At 33.9% G+C, this 22,664-nt stretch overlaps 3 protein-coding genes across 3 annotated transcripts; all 3 read left to right on the top strand.

The window, feature by feature from the left end:
* The first annotated feature begins 5,651 nt into the window (after window positions 1-5,651).
* LOC142842682 (olfactory receptor 5J3-like) lies at window positions 5,652-6,590 on the top strand. The gene has a single exon (XM_075959376.1). It carries the CDS (start codon window positions 5,652-5,654, stop codon window positions 6,588-6,590), a length of 939 nt encoding a protein of 312 aa, XP_075815491.1.
* A 5,118-nt stretch (window positions 6,591-11,708) lies between these two features.
* On the top strand, window positions 11,709-12,647 carry LOC142842681 (olfactory receptor 5J3-like). Its single transcript, XM_075959375.1, has one exon. The coding sequence runs from the start codon at window positions 11,709-11,711 to the stop codon at window positions 12,645-12,647; it is 939 nt and encodes a 312-aa protein (XP_075815490.1).
* A 5,912-nt stretch (window positions 12,648-18,559) lies between these two features.
* On the top strand, window positions 18,560-19,492 carry Or8i2 (olfactory receptor family 8 subfamily I member 2). The gene has a single exon (XM_075959374.1). The coding sequence runs from the start codon at window positions 18,560-18,562 to the stop codon at window positions 19,490-19,492; it is 933 nt and encodes a 310-aa protein (XP_075815489.1).
* The last annotated feature ends 3,172 nt before the right edge of the window (window positions 19,493-22,664 follow it).

Below are 22,664 nucleotides of genomic sequence, written 5' to 3'. Positions count from 1 at the left end.
TGCATAACATCTGAGCCTCTGAGTATTGGGTTTTCTGTGTAAACTCTGGGAAGCAATTCTCAGGAGGCGAGACAAGTTTATATTGCCACACACAAAAGCAGTGACATCACACAAGGACTTTTAAACACATCATTGATTCTTTGAGGTTGGAGACAGAAAATGATATTTCTTGAAAAAAAAAGACAAAATTGGGGATCTACAGATTTTCTTTTATTTTGATAATGGCCATAATTCCTCTGAAGCAAAAAATGCCAGTCTGTACAAAGCACTCCATATCTAATAGTAAATGGAACCTTGTTAAGCTAAAAAGCTTTTTGTAGTAAGAGACATGATCAACCAACTAAAGAGGCAGAAAATGCATGTGCAGCTATACATTTTATAAAGGAGTTCTATGTAGAACGTACTAAGAACTCAAAATAATAAGCACCAAGAAAATAACTCAATTTAAAAATGGGCAATGGGTCTACTTCCCATAGCCAGGAGGATAACTATGTTTTTCTTTGAATTCACCTTCTTATTTAGCTTCTTTAGGATCACCAATTGTAGACTCCGTGACCTTTATTTATGGCTAGAAACCAATTATGAGGGAGTACATCCCATGTTCATCTTCTTGGATCTGGGTTACCTCACTCAGGATAGTGTTTTCTATTTTCATCCATTTGCATGCAAAATTCGAGAAGTCATTGTTTTTTACCACAGCGTAGTACTCTAATGTGTATATATTCCACATTTTCTTCATCTATTCTTCCATTGAAGGGCATCTAGGTTGTTTCCAGGTTCTGGCTATTACAAATAATACTGCTATGAACAAAGTTGAACAAATGTTTTTGTCATATGATAGGGCATCTCTTGGGTATATTCCCAAGAGTGGTATTGCTGGGTTCAGGGGTAGGTTGATCCGGATGGATGGAGATAGAGACAGAGACCCACACTGAAGCACCGGACTGAGCTCCCAAGGTCCCAATGAGGAGCAGAAGGAGGGAGAACAGAGCAAGGAAGTCAGGACCATGAGGGGTGTATCCACCCACTGAGCTCACCAAGGCCAGCTGGACTGTGACTGAAAAAGCATGGGATAAAACCGGACTCTCTGAACATGGCGAACAATGAGGGCTGATGAGAAGCCAAGGACAATGGCACGGCGTTTTGATCCTACTTCATGTTCTGGCTTTGTGGGAGCCTAGCCAGTTTGGATGTTCACCTTCCTAGACAGGGACGGAGGGGGGAGAACCTTGGACTTTCCACGGGGCAGGGAACCCTGACTGCTCTTTGGACTGGAGAGGGAGGGGGAAAGGAGTGGGGGGAAGGGGAGAAGGGTGGGAGGAGGGGGAGGGAAATGGGAGGCTGGGAGGAGGTGGAAACTTTTTTTTTCTCTTTTTCTCAATAAAAAATTTAAAAAAAAAACTAGCTATGTATGTCCAACATAAAAAAAATGGGCAATGGGATTAACAAAGGTCTTCTCAAGAAAATAAAGACAAATAATTAAGAAATAAATCTTAAAAATAATTAAGAAATAAATCTTAAAAATATCTCCTTCCTCTTACCCCAGTTAGGAAGTGTAAGTTGTTAAAAGGTAACAAATGCAGGCAAGGGTATGGGAAAGGAAATCTGTCACATACTGTTTGTGGGAGTGCAGACTGGTGTAGCCATTATGGAGTCATTGTCAGTTTTATGGGGATATTTGCTTTCTTTTATTTGTTATTTTCAAGATGCTACTCTGTTGGGACTAATTGAGTCCTGGCTTTCAGCTGCTCTACCCTACTAGAACCTTCTAATTGAAGTTACTAGAAGCTTGCCTAGCTTAGAGGATCAGACGATGGGATTTTCACCTGTTGGCCATTGACTGCAATGTATTTAAGCCTCCATGGTGCTATTAAAGAGGGGCTTTTGGTACCAGTGATTGAAGGTCTGCATGTCAGTCTGTCTCTGCGTCAGTATTCTCAACCTCCAGCCTCCTTTCCTGAAGCTCACTAACTGGGGTCTAGTGTTTAGAGCGCAGACCAAGGTCACAGTGCGCAGCAATACTCTACAGGTCAGGTGATCTTGGAACTAAGTAGTATCCTAAAGTATTCGAGAACAATGGGGATCTCTCTGTCTCAACATCCCTAATGCCTGCTTTGGGGATTATAGGAATGAGAAACCTCACAGGACTAGTTTTTATTTTAGAAAATCAAGGCATATGCTTTAGAGGAAATTATCTGTTGCTTTGAAATTTGAGAATAATTCTTACTTAAACATATGTGTAGAGAGCAGCTTAAAACACTCCTACAAATTTCCATGCAGACATGCTCTAAGGTGAAGTAAATGACTGGTAATTTCTGCACAAGCTGATACACAATAGATAAAGAAAGCATTGAGCAACTAAAGGTGTGGCGTTGATTTTACTTGATGTGATTTTTGTTATCCGATGTCATTAAGACAAAAATGGATTTTGTTGTTTCCCATTCTGTTTTTCACAACATAGGATCCACTGGTATTTCTCTTCATTTGCTTGTTTTCTGTTTGTGACTTAAATCAAAGTCTCTTGTTCTAGAAAGCATGGTCAAGTACTAAGAAAAGATATGTGTTGTTTTTGTTGCTATGTTTTTCTAAATTATATGGTCTACTTTTTGACTATACTTTTTTCATTAAAATATTCAGGAAATGGAATGCCTTTGGGGAGCCATTAAGTTCCTATGAGCCTCTTAAATCCCTGGAGAAACACAGAGATACTGTTAGTAAAACGTGTATTACAGCCTTCAGAGTTTGACTCCAGGGAAGGTTTTATTTGAACCAAGGCATATATATATATATAACAGACAGCCCATCTTATCTTAACTTGTCTTCCGTCATGATTTTAATAACCTCACTCATATTCTCTTTTCAAGGTTTTTGTGAATTTGAGTCTCCTAAATGTAAGGATAGACTTCAGTTTCTCCAGTGCTACCTCCAACTTTTGTCATTTGCTGAATTTGCCCATCATTTTAAAAGTAAGAACCTTCAGTGTTGTGTTTTAAATTCTGTTTGCAAGAATGTTAGAGAAAACATGGTACAAAGATGGCCACTAGGTCCTTAGAGGGGCTGTGATGTTGGATATTTTTTCTTTTACTTGTAAGCTAATTTCATTTATTTAATTATTAAATAAACTATCATATAATTACCTACTGTCTTAATGATTAAATTCAACGTTAAGATTTTATTCTGATTGAGTCACCAAATTACAGAAGGAAGACTAGTTGAAATTCACTTATCTCCTTTTTTGTTTTAAGTACATTTCTTTTTCTACATGAACATCAAATAATATTTACAATGCTTCAATACTTATACACACACACAAACACACACTCAAAAATATATTAAGTCAAATGTGTGTTAGGTCACTTACATCATAAAATAAGAATTATAGTTTAAAATAGATACTAATGTAAAAATAGATTCTTATGTCTATCACTTAAATATAATTATATGAACCAAAGCCCTGTCTCTAAAAACAAAACCAAAAAAAACAAATATAATAATATAGATAAGATATTTTCTTCTTTAAATTATTTAATAACTATGAACTGTGGTTCTTTTTCTAAGTTTTAATTACAGTATAAGTGAAAAGAATCCCAAATGAACACATGATGGAGGAAGGTAATTGGCTAATAAAGGAACTGCCTTGGCCCATTTTATTGGTTAGAACATAGGTAGGTGGAGTAAAACAGAACAGAACGCTGGGAGGAAAAGGAAGTGAGATCAGACTCCACAGCTCTCCTCTCCAGAGCAGACGCCTCAGAGAGACGCCATGCTACCTGCTCCAGGGAAGATGCACGCTATGAAGCTCCGACCCAGGATGGACTTAGGCTAGAATCTTTCCGGTAAGACCAGTGCTATACAGATGATAAGAAATGGGCTAGTCCAGGTGCGAGAGTTAGCCTAGAAGAGGCTAGATAGAAATGGGCCAAGCAGTGTTTAAATGAATACAGTTTGTGTGTTGTTATTTTGGGCATAAGCTAACCGTGCAGGCAGCTGGGGTGTTGGGGACGCAACCCTGCCGCTCATATTACTACAAACACATAATGACATCATTGTTCAATATTACTCTTTAGACAATGCTGTCAGTTGTCTAGTTTTCAGAAATACTAAGATTCAGGGAAGTTTACTGAATCACTGAGTCATGTCCTGTGCTCCAGAAGGTATTGATGACATCAGATGGGTTGGTCTCCAGCTGTGACAATGATATCTTTGCATCCTTCACTTTTTTATAGTTTTGTCATTTCCAAAATAAACAAGAAAAGGAAGATATAAATAAATTGAACTGGTACTGTGTTTTGAAATAACTGAATCAAGTGTATTAAAAAAGGGCACTTATGCCATGGATGCTGCAGAATAATTAATAATAAATATTACAATAATAAGTTACAAATAATATGATAAAATATAAATAATAATAAATAATAGTAAATAAAATCATCATTGAGTAGAATTTTAAGACATTTAAAAAAGTTAGTTACACAATGTTCTTCTTGGGGATCAATAGTTTGGAATGTGATTTAGAATAAGTCAAACAGGCATGTTCATTTAAACTCTAAATTGTACATGGTTCTCCAGATAGGAAGCAAGATCACAACAGTATAAGTAAAACAAAACAAAAATATTTCTCATAATAAGCAGTTAGTATGTGTTTTATATTTTTTTTTATTTGTAACACTTATGTAAAGAAAAAATTGAGTTCAAGGGAAACAGTGAAATAACAGACATTGCCTACTTTAAAGATTGGGTTGCACCAAGAAAGCAAAATACAATTTGCAAAGAGTTGTATTAATATTTTAAATATCTGTTATATTTTTAAGGCATCTATTTTTATATAGACTATGGAAGCCAGTAAACCTCAGAGTCCTGAGTCACAGAGTAAGTGTAAGAGTTGAGTGCCTGGCCTCTGCTTATTGACACAGTTAAAAAGAAAACGAACAGGCACAGGCAATGTGCAGAAGACTTAAATATCATGCACAAGTCCTTGCGTTCAATGCACATGCCAACACACAGACATACACACATACACAACTGCTAACATGTGCACACACACACATACACACACACTCACACCCACTTGGAGAGTAAGACCAAATTTGAAGGCATAAAGTAAATATAATTATCAGTATTACACTAGTGTATATGCTGGTTCATAATCACAAAAGGCAATGCTGTACCACTGAGATTCATTCTGCCTAAATTATCTCAGGTTTTTAACATGGATTATATGTTTATATATTTTTGCATTGCTGCTATTAATGTTGATTAAATGATAAAAGAGGAATATGAAAATGGAGACAAAGATTATATTTCCAGCATAAGTTCTTATGCTTTATAAATAAGATTTTTTATGGTCATTAGCAAGACTTCTGTTTAGTTTTATGTGAAATGTAAGAATTGCAATTTAATATATATTTGCCTAAGAATCCAGCATTTTCTTTATCTAATCATGGACAATAGTACCAAAAATCAACAAAACAGAGCATCCAGAAATGAACGTTTTATTAAATTATTTAGTGTTTATAGAAGCAGGGGTACCAGAGGGGAGAATTCTATATTACAGATAATGTCTAGTTTGGAACTCCTAAGATATTGATATTCTGCTGATACGGTCCATTTATCTGAGTCCATCATTAACAGGTACCAAGACACACAAGTTCATGGGTGATGTCAACTTTACTTTTGTCACTGAATTTATCCTTTTGGGATTGACAGATCGTGATGAACTCAAGGTGTTCCTCTTCATATTGTTCCTGTTGATCTATGCCATCTCTTTGTTAGGGAATGTAGGTATGTTCTTTCTGATCTACATAACACCTAAACTCCACACGCCCATGTATTACTTTCTTAGCTGTTTGTCATTTGTGGATGCATGGTATTCTTCAGTATTTGCCCCCAAAATGCTGCTGAACTTCTTTGCTGAAAGAGAGACCATCTCATTCTCTGCATGCATCCTGCAGTATTTTTTATTTGTATCACTGCTTACCACAGAGGGAATTTTGCTGGCTGCAATGGCTTATGACCGCTATGTAGCCATTGTGAACCCATTACTATATACCGTGTCCATGACTAAAATGGTTTGCGTTGGGCTGGTTTTGGGCTCATGCACAGGAGGTTTAATTAATTCACTTACACATACAATTGGCTTAATGAAACTGTCTTTCTGTGGGCCAAATATCATCAGTCACTTCTTCTGTGACCTTCCTCCCCTGCTGAAGCTGTCTTGTTCCGACACCTTCATTAATGAATTGTTGCTTTTGATCTTCTCTGGAGTCATTGCAATGATAACCTTCTTGACTGTGACGATCTCCTACATCTTCATTGTTGCTGCTATCCTGAGGATCCGCTCTGCAGCAGGCAGACACAAAGCATTCTCCACCTGTGCTTCCCATCTGACGGCTGTGACTTTGTTCTATGGTTCCATCAGCTTCAGTTATATTCAGCCAAGCTCCCAGTACTCCTTAGAACAAGAGAAGGTGGTTTCTGTATTTTACACCCTGGTGATTCCCATGTTGAACCCACTGATTTACAGTTTAAGGAACAAGGAAGTGAAGGATGCTGTGAAAAGGGTGATGGAGATGAAACCTTTATCTTGTTGATTTAAGACAAGGATGCAGAAGATATTGATTTAAGTAATAGTGTTTATAAAAATTCAATAAAAGTTAAAATAACTGAATTATAGTATTGCTTTAAGTTGAACATTGTTATACAGTGCTAAAAACTCACTAAATAATATACTGTAAATGCATGGGTCATATTTTGTTGTTTAACATAAACCCTAGGCTCTGACCTAGGATATTTATATGATATAATTGACAATATTTTTATTCCTTCATACGAACTGAAATTCATGTAAATATGTTATTTCTGACATATATGTGTGTGTGTAAAATATAGATATTCATAGATACCATGAAGGGATACCATAAATGAAAAAAAATAAAATTTAAGATACATCTCAGCTTATTCATTTTTTGAGCAATATAAATAACAGTCCAATACCAAAATGTTGTCTTACAAGAATTTAGGCACTTTAATTTTTTAAATTTTTTTCCTTGGAAATTTATAATAGTACTTTAAAGTAAATGTGCATCCTTAAAATACCTTGAATATTCCTCCTCCATTCAAGATAATACTTGTAATTAATCCATGCTGGCAAAGAGAAAATAATTATTCTCCAATAAAGTGTCACTGAATATCTCAACCACACTCCAGAGATGGATACTTTTTAACAAATCACAAAATAATTATTTTATAAGATTTTTATTTATTTGGGTATATTTTTGTCTCAATGTTTTTATTGTTTTGTTTGTTTGTTTTTGTGTTTTCTTTTATTTTTGATTTTTTTTATCTACTTTTTGGATTGGGGGATTATGTGATAGAGAGAACATGAGTTTGGGTATTTAGGGGAAATCTACGAGAAGTAGAAAGGAAATATTTGAATAAAATCTTATAGAAAATTTCATTTAGAACTGTTTTGAAAAATAACTTGTTTGCAGATCACATTTGCCTCTGTGGGAGTGATATAAGTATCTCCTATCCATGGGGTTGGGTCCCACTTTCATATGTGAAATTTGACATAGAGGAAGAGCTCAGTGTTGAAATTCCTCTGTGTTGAAGGATTTCTGAAAGCAAGTGAGTAAGTTAAAAATCTCCCAAACATTCAGGAAGCAGTTTATGATGAAGGATGTGAGTCATTAGCAGGAAGTAAAAGTAGATTGTGTCAACATTTAAGGTTTGCTTTAGATGCATTCTACATTCTAGGTCATCTTGGTTACAGGAGACATTGTTTCTCAAAACCAAATAAAAACAAATATGCCTTTGCCTGAATTAAACATTGACGTCTTTAAATTTAATAATATATTTTTATATTAGAACTTACACTTATTTTTGAAGTATAGTATAAATATATTCTTACTCTTAATTCCTATAAATTTTATGTGTTAAATCTGATACCTAATAATTTCTATATGAAAATTTAGACAATCTCTCTAATAATTTGGGGTCATCTGTGATGTAAATTATATGAAGTCATTTTTTTTATGGGAGGATGGTAAAGATGAAAATCAAGATGCAATTGATCTAATAGGGAAAAAGAGAGGAATAGAGGTTCCTATATGGTTTAATAGATATGGGTTAAATTAATGTGTAAGAGTTAGTCAATAAGAATCCAGAGCTAATGGGCCAAGCAGTTACTTAATTAATACAGTTTTGGTGTGGTATTTTGGAGCTGACCAGCCAGGAACAAGCAAGCAACTTCCTTACAACAAATTGGTGCACCAAAGTGTGCTAGGTACATCTACGTAAAACCTAAAGGCTTATTTCTGAGCTGAGCAGTGGGAAACGAACAAGTGACCTGCAACAACATACCATGACTGCTTAAACATGAACTGAACAAGGATAATAATAATGGAAATGCCATACTGGCTGTAGAAATGCCATTGATGTCTCAAATCCAAAGGGATACAAACATTGAAAAAAGCTTGGAGAGGGCGATGTGCTCTTCCAAGACATGCTGTTTCCAAGGGAGGAGCACATCAGTCAGTTGTCCAGTGCTAAATGATCAGCCTTGAAGACATACAGGTAAAATTATATAAACTCATCAGGTTATATTTGCAAATATGTATGTATGTAAAAAATTACATATGCAAGCAATTACCACTGAGGGAAAAGAGGCCACGAATTTGAAGGAGTGGAGGGTAGGGTATATACAAAGTTTTTGAAGTAAGGAAAGAGAAGGAAGAAATAATGCAATTTAAATCCATAAATAAACAATATTATGAAATGATATTATGTTGATTAAAGACCCTATCAGGAGTGCCAATAGCATAACAAGCATTTAGTAAATAGAAATATTTTTTGACCTCCTACCTGAAAGAAAAATAATCATTTTAGCAAAACTGATTATATTATTCACCTTATATTGGTGTATTTAAATTATTATAAATATTGAAGATATTATTCTAAGTTTACTGACACTTTGGAAACAGTTGCTTTATTTATTTATTTGGGTTTTGAAGGACTTATGCTAGTGACTTATTTATGCACATGATTTTTCAATTAATAGTATTTATAATATTATTTGAGCTTGCAATGAGTTTTAAAATATTTTTATTATATTATTCAATTATACAGGCTAATCAGTATTCTAATGTAAAAAATGTTGATTAAGTGTCCTAATTAGCTATATTACCAATATCCACAGTACCAAATATATGAAAATAGACAGAGGAACATAACTACACAGACACACTTCAAATTAAATAATATTCATGTCTTCTGTGCTTTCACATTGAATATATATATATGTGTAATATGTACAAATAAAATTGATGAATATACTATAATTTCAAAACAGAAAATATTTTTTACTGCTTTTCTTTGTACTGTCACATTCTTTGGAAACATAGCAAAGTCCTTAACTTCCTCAGGGCTACCTAAAACATTTTTTTAATGAATCCCAGTGTTTGCAGTGCTCTGGGGATTCTATCCTCCAAAGAGAAAAAGCCAAATATAAACTCAATGGTAAGGAAATTTAGAAACAGCACTATTTTGTTTCTTCACGCCAGGTAAGTGTCCTGCTTGTTTATTACAGTGCTTCTTTTATTAGTATCTACACAGGTTTACAAAATGAGCAATATCCCCAACACATAAAAATAACCTTATTTAAGGTCACACAACTCTAGTCCTTCTGATTATGAGTTCAGGAAACAGAGTCAAGAAAATGCAACAGTCAATTGTCACTCCCCATCCAAACGGTAGGCATGTTCTACATTTCATCAAGTAGTTGTGTTTCATGCTGTATAGCTTTACTTTTTGCAAATTAAAAAGAGAAAGTAGTTGAAGACATCTTTGAAAATCTAAAGGATTCCTGTAAACAGTTGATGTTTGTTACACTGAGTAAAGGAACAATAAACTAAACTTTTCCTTCATTAGCCGAAATAAGTTTTAGACTCAGATAAAAATTTACTGAAATATAACTTATTTTAAGCAAAAGAGAAAACAATCTAGACAAAATATTACTATTAGATAAATTAAAATATCAGCTAAAAATCACTGAATTTAATAAGACAAAGGAAATATCATAAATTCAGTTTTCTTAAAGTAAAACTCATTAAGGGAAAATGCTAAGAACTATTATTAAACCAATAGCTATTTTAAAATAGATTAATCCAAAATGCCATTGTGAAGTTTCTCAGAACAAACTTAATTTGTCTTTATTTTCCTTTATTTTCTGTGTTTATTAGTCATATATCTGTAAGAAATATTTTGGCACCCTATGTTAGGTGTGACAATTTTTCCAGATGTTTCTAGATTGTATGAACAACTTCCAATTGAGATAACTTTGTAGGTAGATCTACTTCATTACAAAAATCTGAGTACTCTGATAGGAAACAAACCATCATTTAATTCGTAGAATCGTCAGTGAAGCATAGAAAGTCAATGCTAATTTGCAATATTTGCCTTGTTTTAAATAGCTGGAGAGAATTTGAGCCCCTACATTTAACTTATCAGAAATGTCAGGGAAATGTCTTTCAGGTAATTAAGTTACAACAATTGTGAAAAATCATATTTATGAATGTTCAGTTAAAATGACATTTTCTATCATATTTATGTGACATGTTCTCTAAATTTTCTTACTGAAAACTCTTGTGCCCCGGCATATTATATATTCTAAACACTTGTACATTAAAAGCCTCCTATAATCATCAATTTCTCAGTTATTAAATATGTTACAAATCAACAAATGACATTATTTATTTGATTTTTATATATTGAAATCAAATTAGTGCATTTTTGTAACTCTTGTGAATTAAAAGTGAGATCTATAGGTCATCAAATGGGTAAGAGGAATATAAATTCTTTCTAAAATAGATCTGTCTCCTTGACTTCAGGGATTAAAAGACAAAAGAAAATAGTCAAAACATTGTGAGAAATGTCTGACTTTGGCTAATCCACACTGAAGAATGAACATTGCAAAAAGTCTGAGAAGGGCTATTTACTGTCTCAATATTGTATAAGATGAAACACAGTTAATTGAAGGAAATTCATCTCATTATGATATTATCTTTTTTCATAATAAATGAAAAGGCAACAGTCTCATTTTTCGCTATTAGTCACTTTATGTTAATTAGATGTTATTGTATATGCTTACTTATATTTATGAAATATGTATGTATGCACATTATATTTAATACACCCATATTGTATTTTACTTTTTAACTTATGTGATAGAGAACAGTTTTTAGATGTCCTAACTTACATGGTTAATTTTGATAAAACTTTTGTTTGCTTGCTTTTTTATTCATCCACAGTAGTTATTAACCCTTGGGAGGTGAAGCTCATCTTTCTCATTCTGGAAATTTAGAATATTCTGTTACCCATTACCCATCGACTGAACTCTCTACTGGGAAAAAAAAATTAAAGACCTGATTCTTACTCTGTCTTCCAAAGAGTACTGCACTTTCCCTACGTCTTCCTTCTTATGACACGTAATGCTAATTTCAATTCCTTGATGAGAGTCAATTTAATGTTTTTAAAAGCTAACTTATACTCAGCTAATTTTAATGTAATTTGAATTATTATAGCTGATGATGAATATTTTGACATTCTTAAAAGATGTGAATAGGATGATTTCATGATTATGAACTGTGCCCTCTGGTCATCTATTTTTTTCCTCTGGTTCTTTACAGATCCCCCATAAAGGAATCATATCAATGGCTGACAGAAATTTGAGTGTGACGACTGAATTTATCCTCCTAGGACTAACGGACGATCCTGCACTGAATACTCTACTCTCTGTGCTGTTCTTCTTTCTCTATGTCATTACTGTTGCAGGCAACTTGTGGATTATCTTAATAATTTTAGCTACTGCCCAGCTTCATTCCCCCAAGTACTTTTTCCTTAGCCATTTGGCTTTCTTGGATTTCTGCTATTCATCGGTCTTTATTCCCAAAATGCTGATAAACTACTTGTCGGGTCAAAAAACGATTTCGTACCATGGTTGCCTCCTACAGTATTCCTTTGTCAACCTGTTTCTGACTGCAGAATGCTTCCTCCTGGCTGCAATGGCCTATGATAGGTATCTTGCCATCAGCAGTCCGCTTCACTACAGAGGTCTCATGACCCCCACGTTTTGCATCTATCTGGTGTCTGCCTCTTACCTGCTAGGCTGTGCCAACTCACTCACCCACTTGAGGAGCCTTCTCAAGCTAAATTTCTGTGGGCCCAATGCCATTGACCACTATTTCTGTGACATTCCATTGCTCTTTCAGCTCTCCTGCTCTGATACCCGCCACAGTGAGATTTTATTCATTGTTCTTTCTGGGGCTACATCTGTAATTACATTTTTGATAGTAATTAGCTCCTACCTAGGGATTCTTATTACTGTCCTGAAAATACATTCTGCCAGGGGAAGTTATAGGGCTTTATCTACATGTGCCTCCCACCTGACGGTAGTAATGCTCTTCTACGGAACAGTAATATCCACTTACATGGGAACCAGCTCAAGCTTCCCACGGGATATAGAAAAGATCATATCTGTGTTTTACACACTTTTGCTGCCAGTACTGAATCTCTTGATATATAGCATGAGAAACAGAGAGGCCAAAGAAGCCATGAGAAGAATGATTAAAAGAAAAGTGTTTTCTCAGTGATGTGGATTTCCAGACAGATGTTTAAGACACACTTCTTGATTCTGTAGACTAAGATGTCGTAAGTTCCCACAGGGTTTCAAGTAGGGGCAAGTCAGTAATTTTGAAAGCAGGTTTTTTTTTTCAAATACCCATTCATGGTAGTCCTTTAATATTTAATAATTTAATATTTAATGCTTTTATTAGCATTAACTAAATACTCATCATGTTTTTCTTATTACATATGTACATGGCACACATACCATATGTATGTTTATTATATACATTTAATATAACAAGATTTCAGATCGCCCTTTCCTAATAACACAGGAACCCTTTCTTCCCCAGCTTTTCCCAGTCCCTGGTGATTGTAAGTTCTTTGGAGACATATGTGAGTAGCTCCAAGAACTGCACTATGGTTACTGATGGGACATAGACAAAGATGTATTTCTGCATTAATTTCAAACTCATAAAAGATCCACTTTGTCCACAGCTATACACAAATCTGTATACCTAGTTTAATGGTGGAAGGGAAGACAGAAGAAGGAATTTGTATGTGAAAAAAAAATGACATTTAGTACATCACTAGAAGCCGATTGGATGATTCTAATGTGTTTGTTTTATTCAAGACTTGAGCTTGTCCTTCTTGTTCTCTAACAACAATAAAACCTTGCATGGAAAGGTCTCATGGTAGTTTCTCTCTTCATTAAGTGAAGATGCCACAAAGAATGGATTAGCACCATTCTTGTTTTCACAAACTCGGCCTTTAATATAGCTAAGAACAGTCAAACAGGTTTTTTTTTCCCCTTGAAGAATCTTAGAAATCCTCTCTTCAGTAATTTCCTGTCAATGGTATCTACATTTCATTCTTAAATGATGTTCTGAAACATCTGATATTCTCTGTAATTGATTGACTCCATTTTCCAGCACTGGCTATTTTAAAATAGGATTGGCACTTTTCTTTAAGAACAGAGTTGAAGAGGAGAATAAAAATCATATAAAAATTCATAATTGAGAAGAACTGATTGCAGAAGTAACCTGTATTTATATTTCTTTATTAGAGCTGCTCATGGCTAGACAATTTTACAGATGAAACAACTCAAGTCAAAGGATGTGAGCACAGACCACAGGTCAAACATTCCAGAAGTCTGACAGATGAAAATCAAAGACACAATATTTTATGCTTATAAATAAGCCTTCTTCCACTTAACATTAATAAATAGCACTTATTTTATATTTTTATGCCATCACTCATTTAGAACAATAGAAATTTCAATATTTAGTAAACAATAGATTCCCCCCTTTTACCTTTAACAGTTTAATGTAGGCATAGACTTCATTGTAATCTTATGAATTCCCTAATTACTTTCACTTATTGGCTACCACTATTACTAACTCTATTACAAAAATCCTACAACTGTTCTTAACTTCTCCCAAATTTCTTCTTGTCTATTTTGTGCTATTTTTGCACAGATCGCCGCTTCTTCTCCGTGTGCATGATTGCAGCACTATGTCATGTCCGGTAGAAAGTAATCTGTAGTCCTCTTCTCTGTCTTCCTACCCTTGTCTTTTCATTCTATTTTATCTGATGTTCCTTGAACATTAGAGGAGGTGCAAGGTTTTCCACCTCTATCTCCATTTCTGGATACTTATTATTGTGATAAAATTACTTTATCTTGTTCAACTCTATTGTCCCTGCATTTATAAGAAAATCTCCATCATATAAAAGGTATTTAGTATTTCTTTATTGAAGAAATCAGTGATATGGAATAACTTCTCACCTTCTTTTAAATTGTTTCTTTTGTTGTTTAAATTATAACATAATTACTTTATTCTCCCTTCCATTTATGTGGTGAGCCCACAAGTATTTACTGTACAAGTATTATTCAGTAAATGAACAGTTGACAGATCTATTGAACTAATCCACGGGAGTTTGGACACTTCATATGGAGAAACACGTTTTGCAGAACTGTGGGAACACCGTTTTTTTGGATAAGTCATTGTCAATTCTGTAGAAATATTGTGAAGTCATGGCATTTCTTCCTTCTATAGTATCCGAGCAGTGTATAAACCTGACTTTTTATGAGGGCAACAGAGTACCTTTTCCACACAGTGAAGCCCTGGCATGAAAGCACTTGAGCAGTCAAACCTTTGTTCTCAGAGACCAAATCCACATAAAATTAGTTTTCCACAACTTTCTTTATTGACAGTACTCACTGATAAGGAAGAAGCCCCAAACAGGAGGGAGTATATTTGCTCTAATAGCAAACTCAGGAAGGTGTAATCTACTGGTTTTCTGTTTTAACTTAACAAATTACTAATATTCTGTATTTACCCTTCACATTGGTTTCAGTTAGCATAAGATCATAACCCAGGAAATTAACTGTTTATACAGTAAAAAACCTGAGTCACTAAAATTAGCATCAGAGAGAAAAATTGTCACTTGGGCACTCTGCTGGAGTCAAAAGAAAAATCCCCCAAAGAGATCTCCTTTCACTCAACCAACCAGACACTAATACATCAAGCCTATAGGTCACCATGGATACCAAGGCTGTGCTCCCAGCCATTGGGAAGCTTCACAGTCACACCCACTCTGGGATATAAGGTGACTCCTTGTCAGATCCACTGGTTTTCTGTGTCTTTGTGCAAATGCATGCTTGATATGAATGTTACCTCCTGTGGAATTGCTAACTTGTCTGTATGCCTTTATAAACTGAGAGTTTTGTTGAGAAAGGCCTCTATTTCTTCACTTCTTCCTTTCATTCCCTTTTTCTCCCAAGGAATACAGAAACACCTAGGATGTGCTCGAATCAGTCAGTTTGTTTTACCCCTCAGATCCCTTTCTTCAGCCAGTTTTCACCTGCCATAGTGAATCTTTCTGAACCCTAAGAGGTTTAATGGGCTTATCTCTAAAATAAACCTTGATACATCCCCTCCGTCAAAACTCTCCCTTAGACTCCACCTTGCTCTGTTTCAAATTCATAATTTTTAAAATTTTGTTACATGTATGTATGTATTCCTACATGCATGAGTATATAGTTTTCAAAACATTATAGGTTATAGGAATGGAGGAAGAAGAAACTGTGGTTGGGATGTATTATAGGAGAGAATAATAATTTTAAAAAAATGTTTAAGCAGCCAATTCATGAAAGGAATACTTGTAACAGTTTTTAAATATTGGGATATTAATACTATGCAAAGATATGAGGATATATTCTTTAGTAAGAAAATTAAGAATTAAGCTTTGAGCCTTGTGCAATGTGGCATTCTGTATGTGATAATGCATTTGTGGTTTTAAGGAAACTATTTGGAGCAATACCAGTAAGATTAAAAACTTCCCCACTCACTCATAGCGATATGCAGTAGAAAGTCATAGCTTCGAGTCTTAGAATACTATGTTTGGTTATATAGCTGAAAAGTAAATTATTATTAAATCTTTGCATTGCTTTCTTTTATAATTGACAGAAACTGTGATTCTCCTGATAGTAAATATCACACTTGGAGAAAACTGTATAAATATTTATACATGTGTGTGTATAAAATATTTCACAAGCAAATCAGATTAAGGATTGAAGTGAATAGTCATTAAATATCTGTGTTAGTCACAACATTGTGCTAAATCTTCATCTATGATATATCATCAAATGTAATTTTCATAAAAAAGCAAGGTATTTGTCTATGTTGTCATAGGACAATCATACACAACATGGATCAGAGAGGATAAGACATACTCCCAAAGTTAATGCATACCAATCTAAACAAGTCCATATTCATGTTTTCTAAATAATTAAATAATCTTTATCAGCTTAGTTTCCATATAAAAATGTTTAAGTTAACAAAAAGGTTAATTTCTGAGTATAATTAACATACTGTAAGAGTTGTGACATTTCAGTGTCGCTCAGTCCTGACTTTTAAATGCCACAGATGAACGACACCAAAATCTAGTGTTGTAATAATGTCTCCACTGAACATATTTTCTTCGATTTAGGTTTAGACCTTAGAGTGCAATTAAAACATAAGCCTCAGGAGATCAAATGTGGCAAATTGAAAGCTCCTTTATTATGTGAGCTTAAGCATCTGAAAAGGTCCATATATAAAAAGTCTCCATAGCAAAATCACAGATTGCTGCAGGCCATCCTTTGTTTTACAACTTTTTTTAGAAATATACTGCCAATAAAACATTTTGAATATGAATAAAGGTTTAAGGGAAACTAAGAACTTTTAATTTGCTGGAAGTCATATAAAGTAAATGACAGTTAATTTAGCTTTTATTTCTTCTTCATCAGGGAAAGGTAAATAAATAGAACAATTAGAAATATTATATTATCAAAGGCACTAGCAGTTATAAATATCATGGCATGTGTAAGGGCTCACAATTGATGAAAATAACTTCGTGTGAAATAATCACACGAAGACCAGTAATCACAGACCCAAAGAACTGCATTGATGAGTCCTGGAACGCAGACAGCCAAGGAGGTAAAAGTAATGGATATAAAAGTAAATGAACGGGTACAGAAAGAGAAATAGATTTCTTGGGCAAGTGTATGTAAACTTCATAATTTTTCCATGAGATTCTTGGGCAAGTATATCTGTAGATATAGCTATATTATGCCTATTCTTCTCACACTGGATTGCTTTTTCCTTTTACAAATTTGCATGTTTCAGTAGGTATAAGAAAGTTATTTTAGTGACAGACAAGAAACATGCTGCCATTGTAAAACTTCATACTAAATAAGCAAATAAATACATAGGAACACTGTGATAAGGAGGCGCATTATTAAATGATTAGGTAGGTGCAATAGGAATCAAGACCCTTTGGCATGGTGTGTTAAATATAAAAACAAATCGGCGTTAACTGGGTGAGCGACTTTCACTTTTACTTATTTATTTGTCAGTGAATTGAAGAAGAAGCTTCTCCTGCTTGCATGAGATCATCTTACAATGTTTTGGTTTAAATTTTTTTTTCAGATTTTTCATCACTGTTTTGGGAACTACTCATGAACAAAGAACTTGTTCCTTCATGATGTCATGTGTAAATGTAAACTGGATATAGTTATGCTCTCAACATTCTCAGGTGAAAGAATTGGGACTATGTTATACATTCTAGTCTGCCACTTCTGAAATCATCAACAGGAAAAATAAGTGACTGAAAATAGAGAAGCATGAACAAATTTTTTATGAAAATGAAATGTGGGCTGTGTGTTTATAGTTTTCCATCATGAAAGCTATCCGAAATGTACTGAGTCTGAGACAATATCAGCTGTGCTCATCTTGTCCATAAGTTGGAAGTTAAACGTTAAAAATTTATTAACCAAAAGTTAAATTATAATTAAGTACATGAATTACAGTTTCTTTTTAAAAGTAGGCTAAGACTGTAATAAATAAATCTATTTAATGATCGATTCCAATAAATAAATTGCTAGGGGTAAAATTTTGTCCCAGTGATAGAGTTTGATAGAAAACAGTAAATTTAGCAGGAGTATCTTGTAACTATTATAGGTATGAGGCAGTAAAACATTCAAACCTCTACATAAACCTTCATTTGGATATCCATTAGCATTTTCCATTTGCTTTAAAATAAGTCAAAGGCTAGAGATGGAGCTCAGAGGGTAAGAGCACCTTCTGCTCCTTCAGAGGAGACTGGTGAATGTCACCCATATTAGACTGCTCTTCAACTCACACATTTCCGACATTTCCTTCTGGACTTTACAGATACCTGAATTTAGTTAGATACATGCACATACACACACAAATAATGAATTAAAATATATTAAAAATAACAAAAACCATAACATCTTTCAACATTTACTACCTTTTCATTTTGATCTCAATGCTGGAGGCGAAGATAACACTGATCCTAGGACCTTCTGTCTTGAATGTTTCTTTAAATTTTCCTATTGTTTATTCAAGGTAAATCAATAGTTGAGTTGTCAAAAATGGCAGAGAATAATTTCACAGAAGTGACACTCTTCATATTCAGTGGATTTTCAGATCATCCAGAATTGCAAGTCAGTCTGTTCTTAATTTTCCTCTTCATCTATCTCTTCACTGTCTTGGGCAATATTGGGCTAATCCTGTTAATAAGGATTGACTCTCAGCTTCACACGCCTATGTACTTTTTCCTCAGCAATTTAGCATTCATTGACATATTTTACTCCTCCACGGTAACACCAAAGTCACTTGTCGATTTCCAATCCACACAGAAATCAATTTCCTTTGTAGGCTGCTTTGTTCAAATGTACTTCTTTGTTGGTTTGGTGTGCAGTGAGTGTTTCCTTCTGGGTTCCATGGCCTATGATCGCTATGTAGCAATCTGCAATCCCTTGCTATATTCTGTGATCATGTCCCAGAAGGTGTGTAACTGGCTGGGGCTGATACCATATGTGATTGGATTCACAAATTCCCTGATCTCCATCTGTGTGATAAGCAGTTTGCCGTTCTGTGATTCCTACATCAATCATTTCTTCTGTGACACCACAGCTCTTTTAGCCCTGTCCTGTGTAGATGCCTTCAGCACAGAAATGGTGATCTTTGTTTTAGCTGGTTTCACGCTCCTCAGTTCTCTCCTCATAATCGCTTCTACGTACCTCATCATCATCTCAGCCATCCTGAGGATCCAGTCAGCCGCTGGCAGGTGGAAGGCCTTTTCTACCTGTGCCTCCCACCTCACAGGGGTCACTGTCTTCTATGGCTCCTTGATTTTCACCTATTTGCAACCTGATAACACATCCTCACTCACCCAGGCACAGGTGGCTTCTGTGTTCTACACTATTGTAATTCCAATGCTAAATCCACTGATCTACAGTTTGAGGAACAAAGATGTGAAAAATGCTCTCTTGAGAGTCATCCACAGGAAACTTTTTCTATGACAAATCATGCGCATTGCAAATAAGAAAAGATCTTGGCCATTTGAAATAGTTACTTCAATGGAAATTGTAGAGTGACTTTAAAAGATAACATTAGTTTACTGAGAGATTAGTTTTATAATTTGTGATATGGATCATTATTTTATTTGTTCATGGGATATACCAAATACATCAGAAGGTCATTTAACTCATAATTATTCATGTAATAAAAATATATAAGGCGATTAAAAGACATATTTCAGTAAGCACACTATCACACTAAGGCATAAGCCTTCTTTTTTATAGATTATTTTATATGCGAGTGTTTTACCTATTTGAGTATAAGTGCACCACCATGTATGTTCCTGGTGCACATGGAGGCCAGAGGAGGACATCCCATCTCCAGGCAATGGAGTTACGGATAGTTGTGAGCTACCATATGGATGCTGTGTCTTTGAGGAACAGAATTTTGACCATTTGAACATAACAGTTATAGTTTTTCTCCATTTAGCTGTAAAACATTCTTGTGCTTCAGTCACAGACTCAGTTGAATTGCAACCTTTCTACTTTGTTATTGTGCAGAGTGATGTACATTTAGTAAAATTCTACCTATATTTATTTTTATATTTATTTGGCATGATTATAGACCTCTATAACATTGTTTAATTGTGTTAAAATTGCATTTCTAGGATAGTCTTGAAATACTTTACTGACGCAATGCATTTGGCAAAACTCTATATAAATATATTTCTTCTGCCATTGTAGCTTCAATTTGTTCTTCCTCTGTGAAGGAATAAAATGAGGGATTGTGTGAACAAATAATTATATGCTATGTTTATCATCTGAATTATAGACATTTCTTTCGTAGTTATTGCAATATTATATTTCAAATGAGTATCTCACAAAGAGAATTTATTTTCATTTAAAAAAACAATGTTGGTATTCATGTGTATTGTTGCATGTGCAAATAATTTCAAATATTAATTTGTATTAATAAATGTCTATGTCTATAATTCTGCTTCTTGTGATTGACATTATACCATCTGTCTGTACCCAGGAGTGAAAGACATAGTTGTTTTATTTCTATTCATGAGAGTAGCATGTTTTAACTATCAAAATTATATTTAAATATCCATATATGGTCTTTTAAGATATTTAGCTTCTTTAGGCACTTTCCAGCCATTTGTATTCCATTTTTTTTAACCTTTGTACCCTGCGGTACTTTCACAAGTTTGTTTATTTCTATTACAATCACTTCTTTTGCTTTACTACTCCACATCTCTTGCTCTTTCCCATACTAGATGATGAAGATGACAATATTTACACGGTGTGCCACACCACTAGGATGTTAGATTTCTTCTAGTTGTTGAACAGTGAGAAAAGACACTCAATTTAAAAGATGTTGCGTCAAAATTCAAAACAATACTACTTTTCCACTCAGTGTGATAGATGTAGAATAACTTAGTGATATTGCTGTTAGCCATAGATATTCTTGGAGTTTGCATTATTCATATATTACATTTCTATTAAAAAACTTACCAAATTGCAAAAATTTAAACGCAATTTAGGACATATTAAAATGGTAAAGGTATAAGACTATAATAGTTGCCCCGAGTTGCTTACTCCTTACTATAGTGATTACTATATAAATATTACTCTATAAATACTATAGAAGCTGCTTCCTACTATATAAATAAATGTATATATCACATACTTTGCATACAAAATTATTCTGTACTATTCAAAACTCTTACAATATTTACTAATTTTTTTTGTAATTTTAAATATAAATTGAGGTTATAATATTGGTTATAGTATAATAAAATTAAGTAAATAGCCAGGCGGTGGTGGTATACGCCTTTTATCGCAGCACTTGGTAAACAGATGCTGGGTGATTTTTGTGAGTTCTAGCTCAGCATGGTCAACAAAGTAGATGCCAGGACAGCCAGGAGGACTGTTACACAGAGAAAGTCTGTCTCAAGAAACAAAAACAAACAAAAAATTTAAGAAAATATATAAATGTGTGCTCCATTAGTATTATGTACCCACAAAGAGAAAATAATTGAGGCAAATTAAAATTATGTTAGAAAAATATCAAGAATGAATTTGAATTTCTTACTTTTGAGAAATCTTTTGTACTTTAGTTTTTTCTGATTAATGTGTCTACTCTTATGAGAAAAAATATGTTTTTAAATCCTCACAATAAAGAATTATATTTATTTTACATGAAGTTTAAAATAATTATTTCTAGAACATTTCTTCTCATCCTAAAACAGAACCTTATTTAATTATTATGCAATGTAAAAACTCTATTATATCAGTTAACTTTATGATTGAAAGTATGAGGAAAGAAGACCAATAGAGAGTGAAGTTCATAATAGAGATTCTGAGAGAACAAACCATTGCTCATTTGCCCTTGAACTTTTGACATGGAAAGTATGCCAAGCACATTCCCCTGGAAATTGTTCCCTAAGGACAGTCTCTTGTTGAATGATCTTCCGTGTTGGTTATATGAGGTGCTTTGTCACAACAGGATGAGAGGCAATGCATTACGCTATTCTGAGTTTAAGTATTTGACATATCTTAAAGACCAGTTTCTAATTAAAAATTTCATTTGCCCAGAATAAAACAAAATTTCACTGTAGGTTGTTTTCATTGAAAATTTTTAATTAAAATAAATGCACAAAAATCTAAAAATAACCACTCCAAGAAAAACAAACATTATGTTATGGAAAAGTACAAGGCATTTAAAAGCTTTTATAATTTATACACTAGAAAATTTTAATGTTGAAACATTTCTCAACTATAGTTGAGGAAGACATATCCTGACAATCCTTCACTCACAGTAAGTATCCTCAAGTTTAGATGTTTCTAGAAAATTTTATTTAGATCTTATAATGAACAGCATTGGTATTTGCAAAATAGAAATGTAGTGTTGTCAAAGTTAGGGTTTGCACTCAATGTAAATGTATTGTAGTATAGTTTATTAGGTTTAGATTGGTCAAGTATTATAATATCTATAATTCTAATTTACCACAATAATTAAATGAAAATTGAAGTTTATATATAATGTGTTCAATGGTTTTGTGAATAAAAAGGAGCTAAATTATATGCTATAAATGTTACCCACTATTATTGATTAGTTATCAAGTCTGATTATGATTTCTTTAAAATGATATAAAGTACTTGGTTAAGA

This window comes from Microtus pennsylvanicus, chromosome 1 (genome assembly GCF_037038515.1).
Source record: "Microtus pennsylvanicus isolate mMicPen1 chromosome 1, mMicPen1.hap1, whole genome shotgun sequence".
Lineage (NCBI taxonomy): Eukaryota > Metazoa > Chordata > Mammalia > Rodentia > Cricetidae > Microtus > Microtus pennsylvanicus.
The sequence above is the reverse complement of the archived record's forward strand: the minus strand, read 5'-3'. Positions and strand labels throughout refer to the sequence as shown.

What these genes read in the sequence shown, in the direction of transcription:
- LOC142842682 (XM_075959376.1), top strand. Translation starts at nt 5,652, where the DNA reads ATGGGTGATGTCAACTTTACTTTTGTCACTGAATTTATCCTTTTGGGA.
- Or8i2 (XM_075959374.1), top strand. Translation starts at nt 18,560, where the DNA reads ATGGCAGAGAATAATTTCACAGAAGTGACACTCTTCATATTCAGTGGA.
- LOC142842681 (XM_075959375.1), top strand. Translation starts at nt 11,709, where the DNA reads ATGGCTGACAGAAATTTGAGTGTGACGACTGAATTTATCCTCCTAGGA.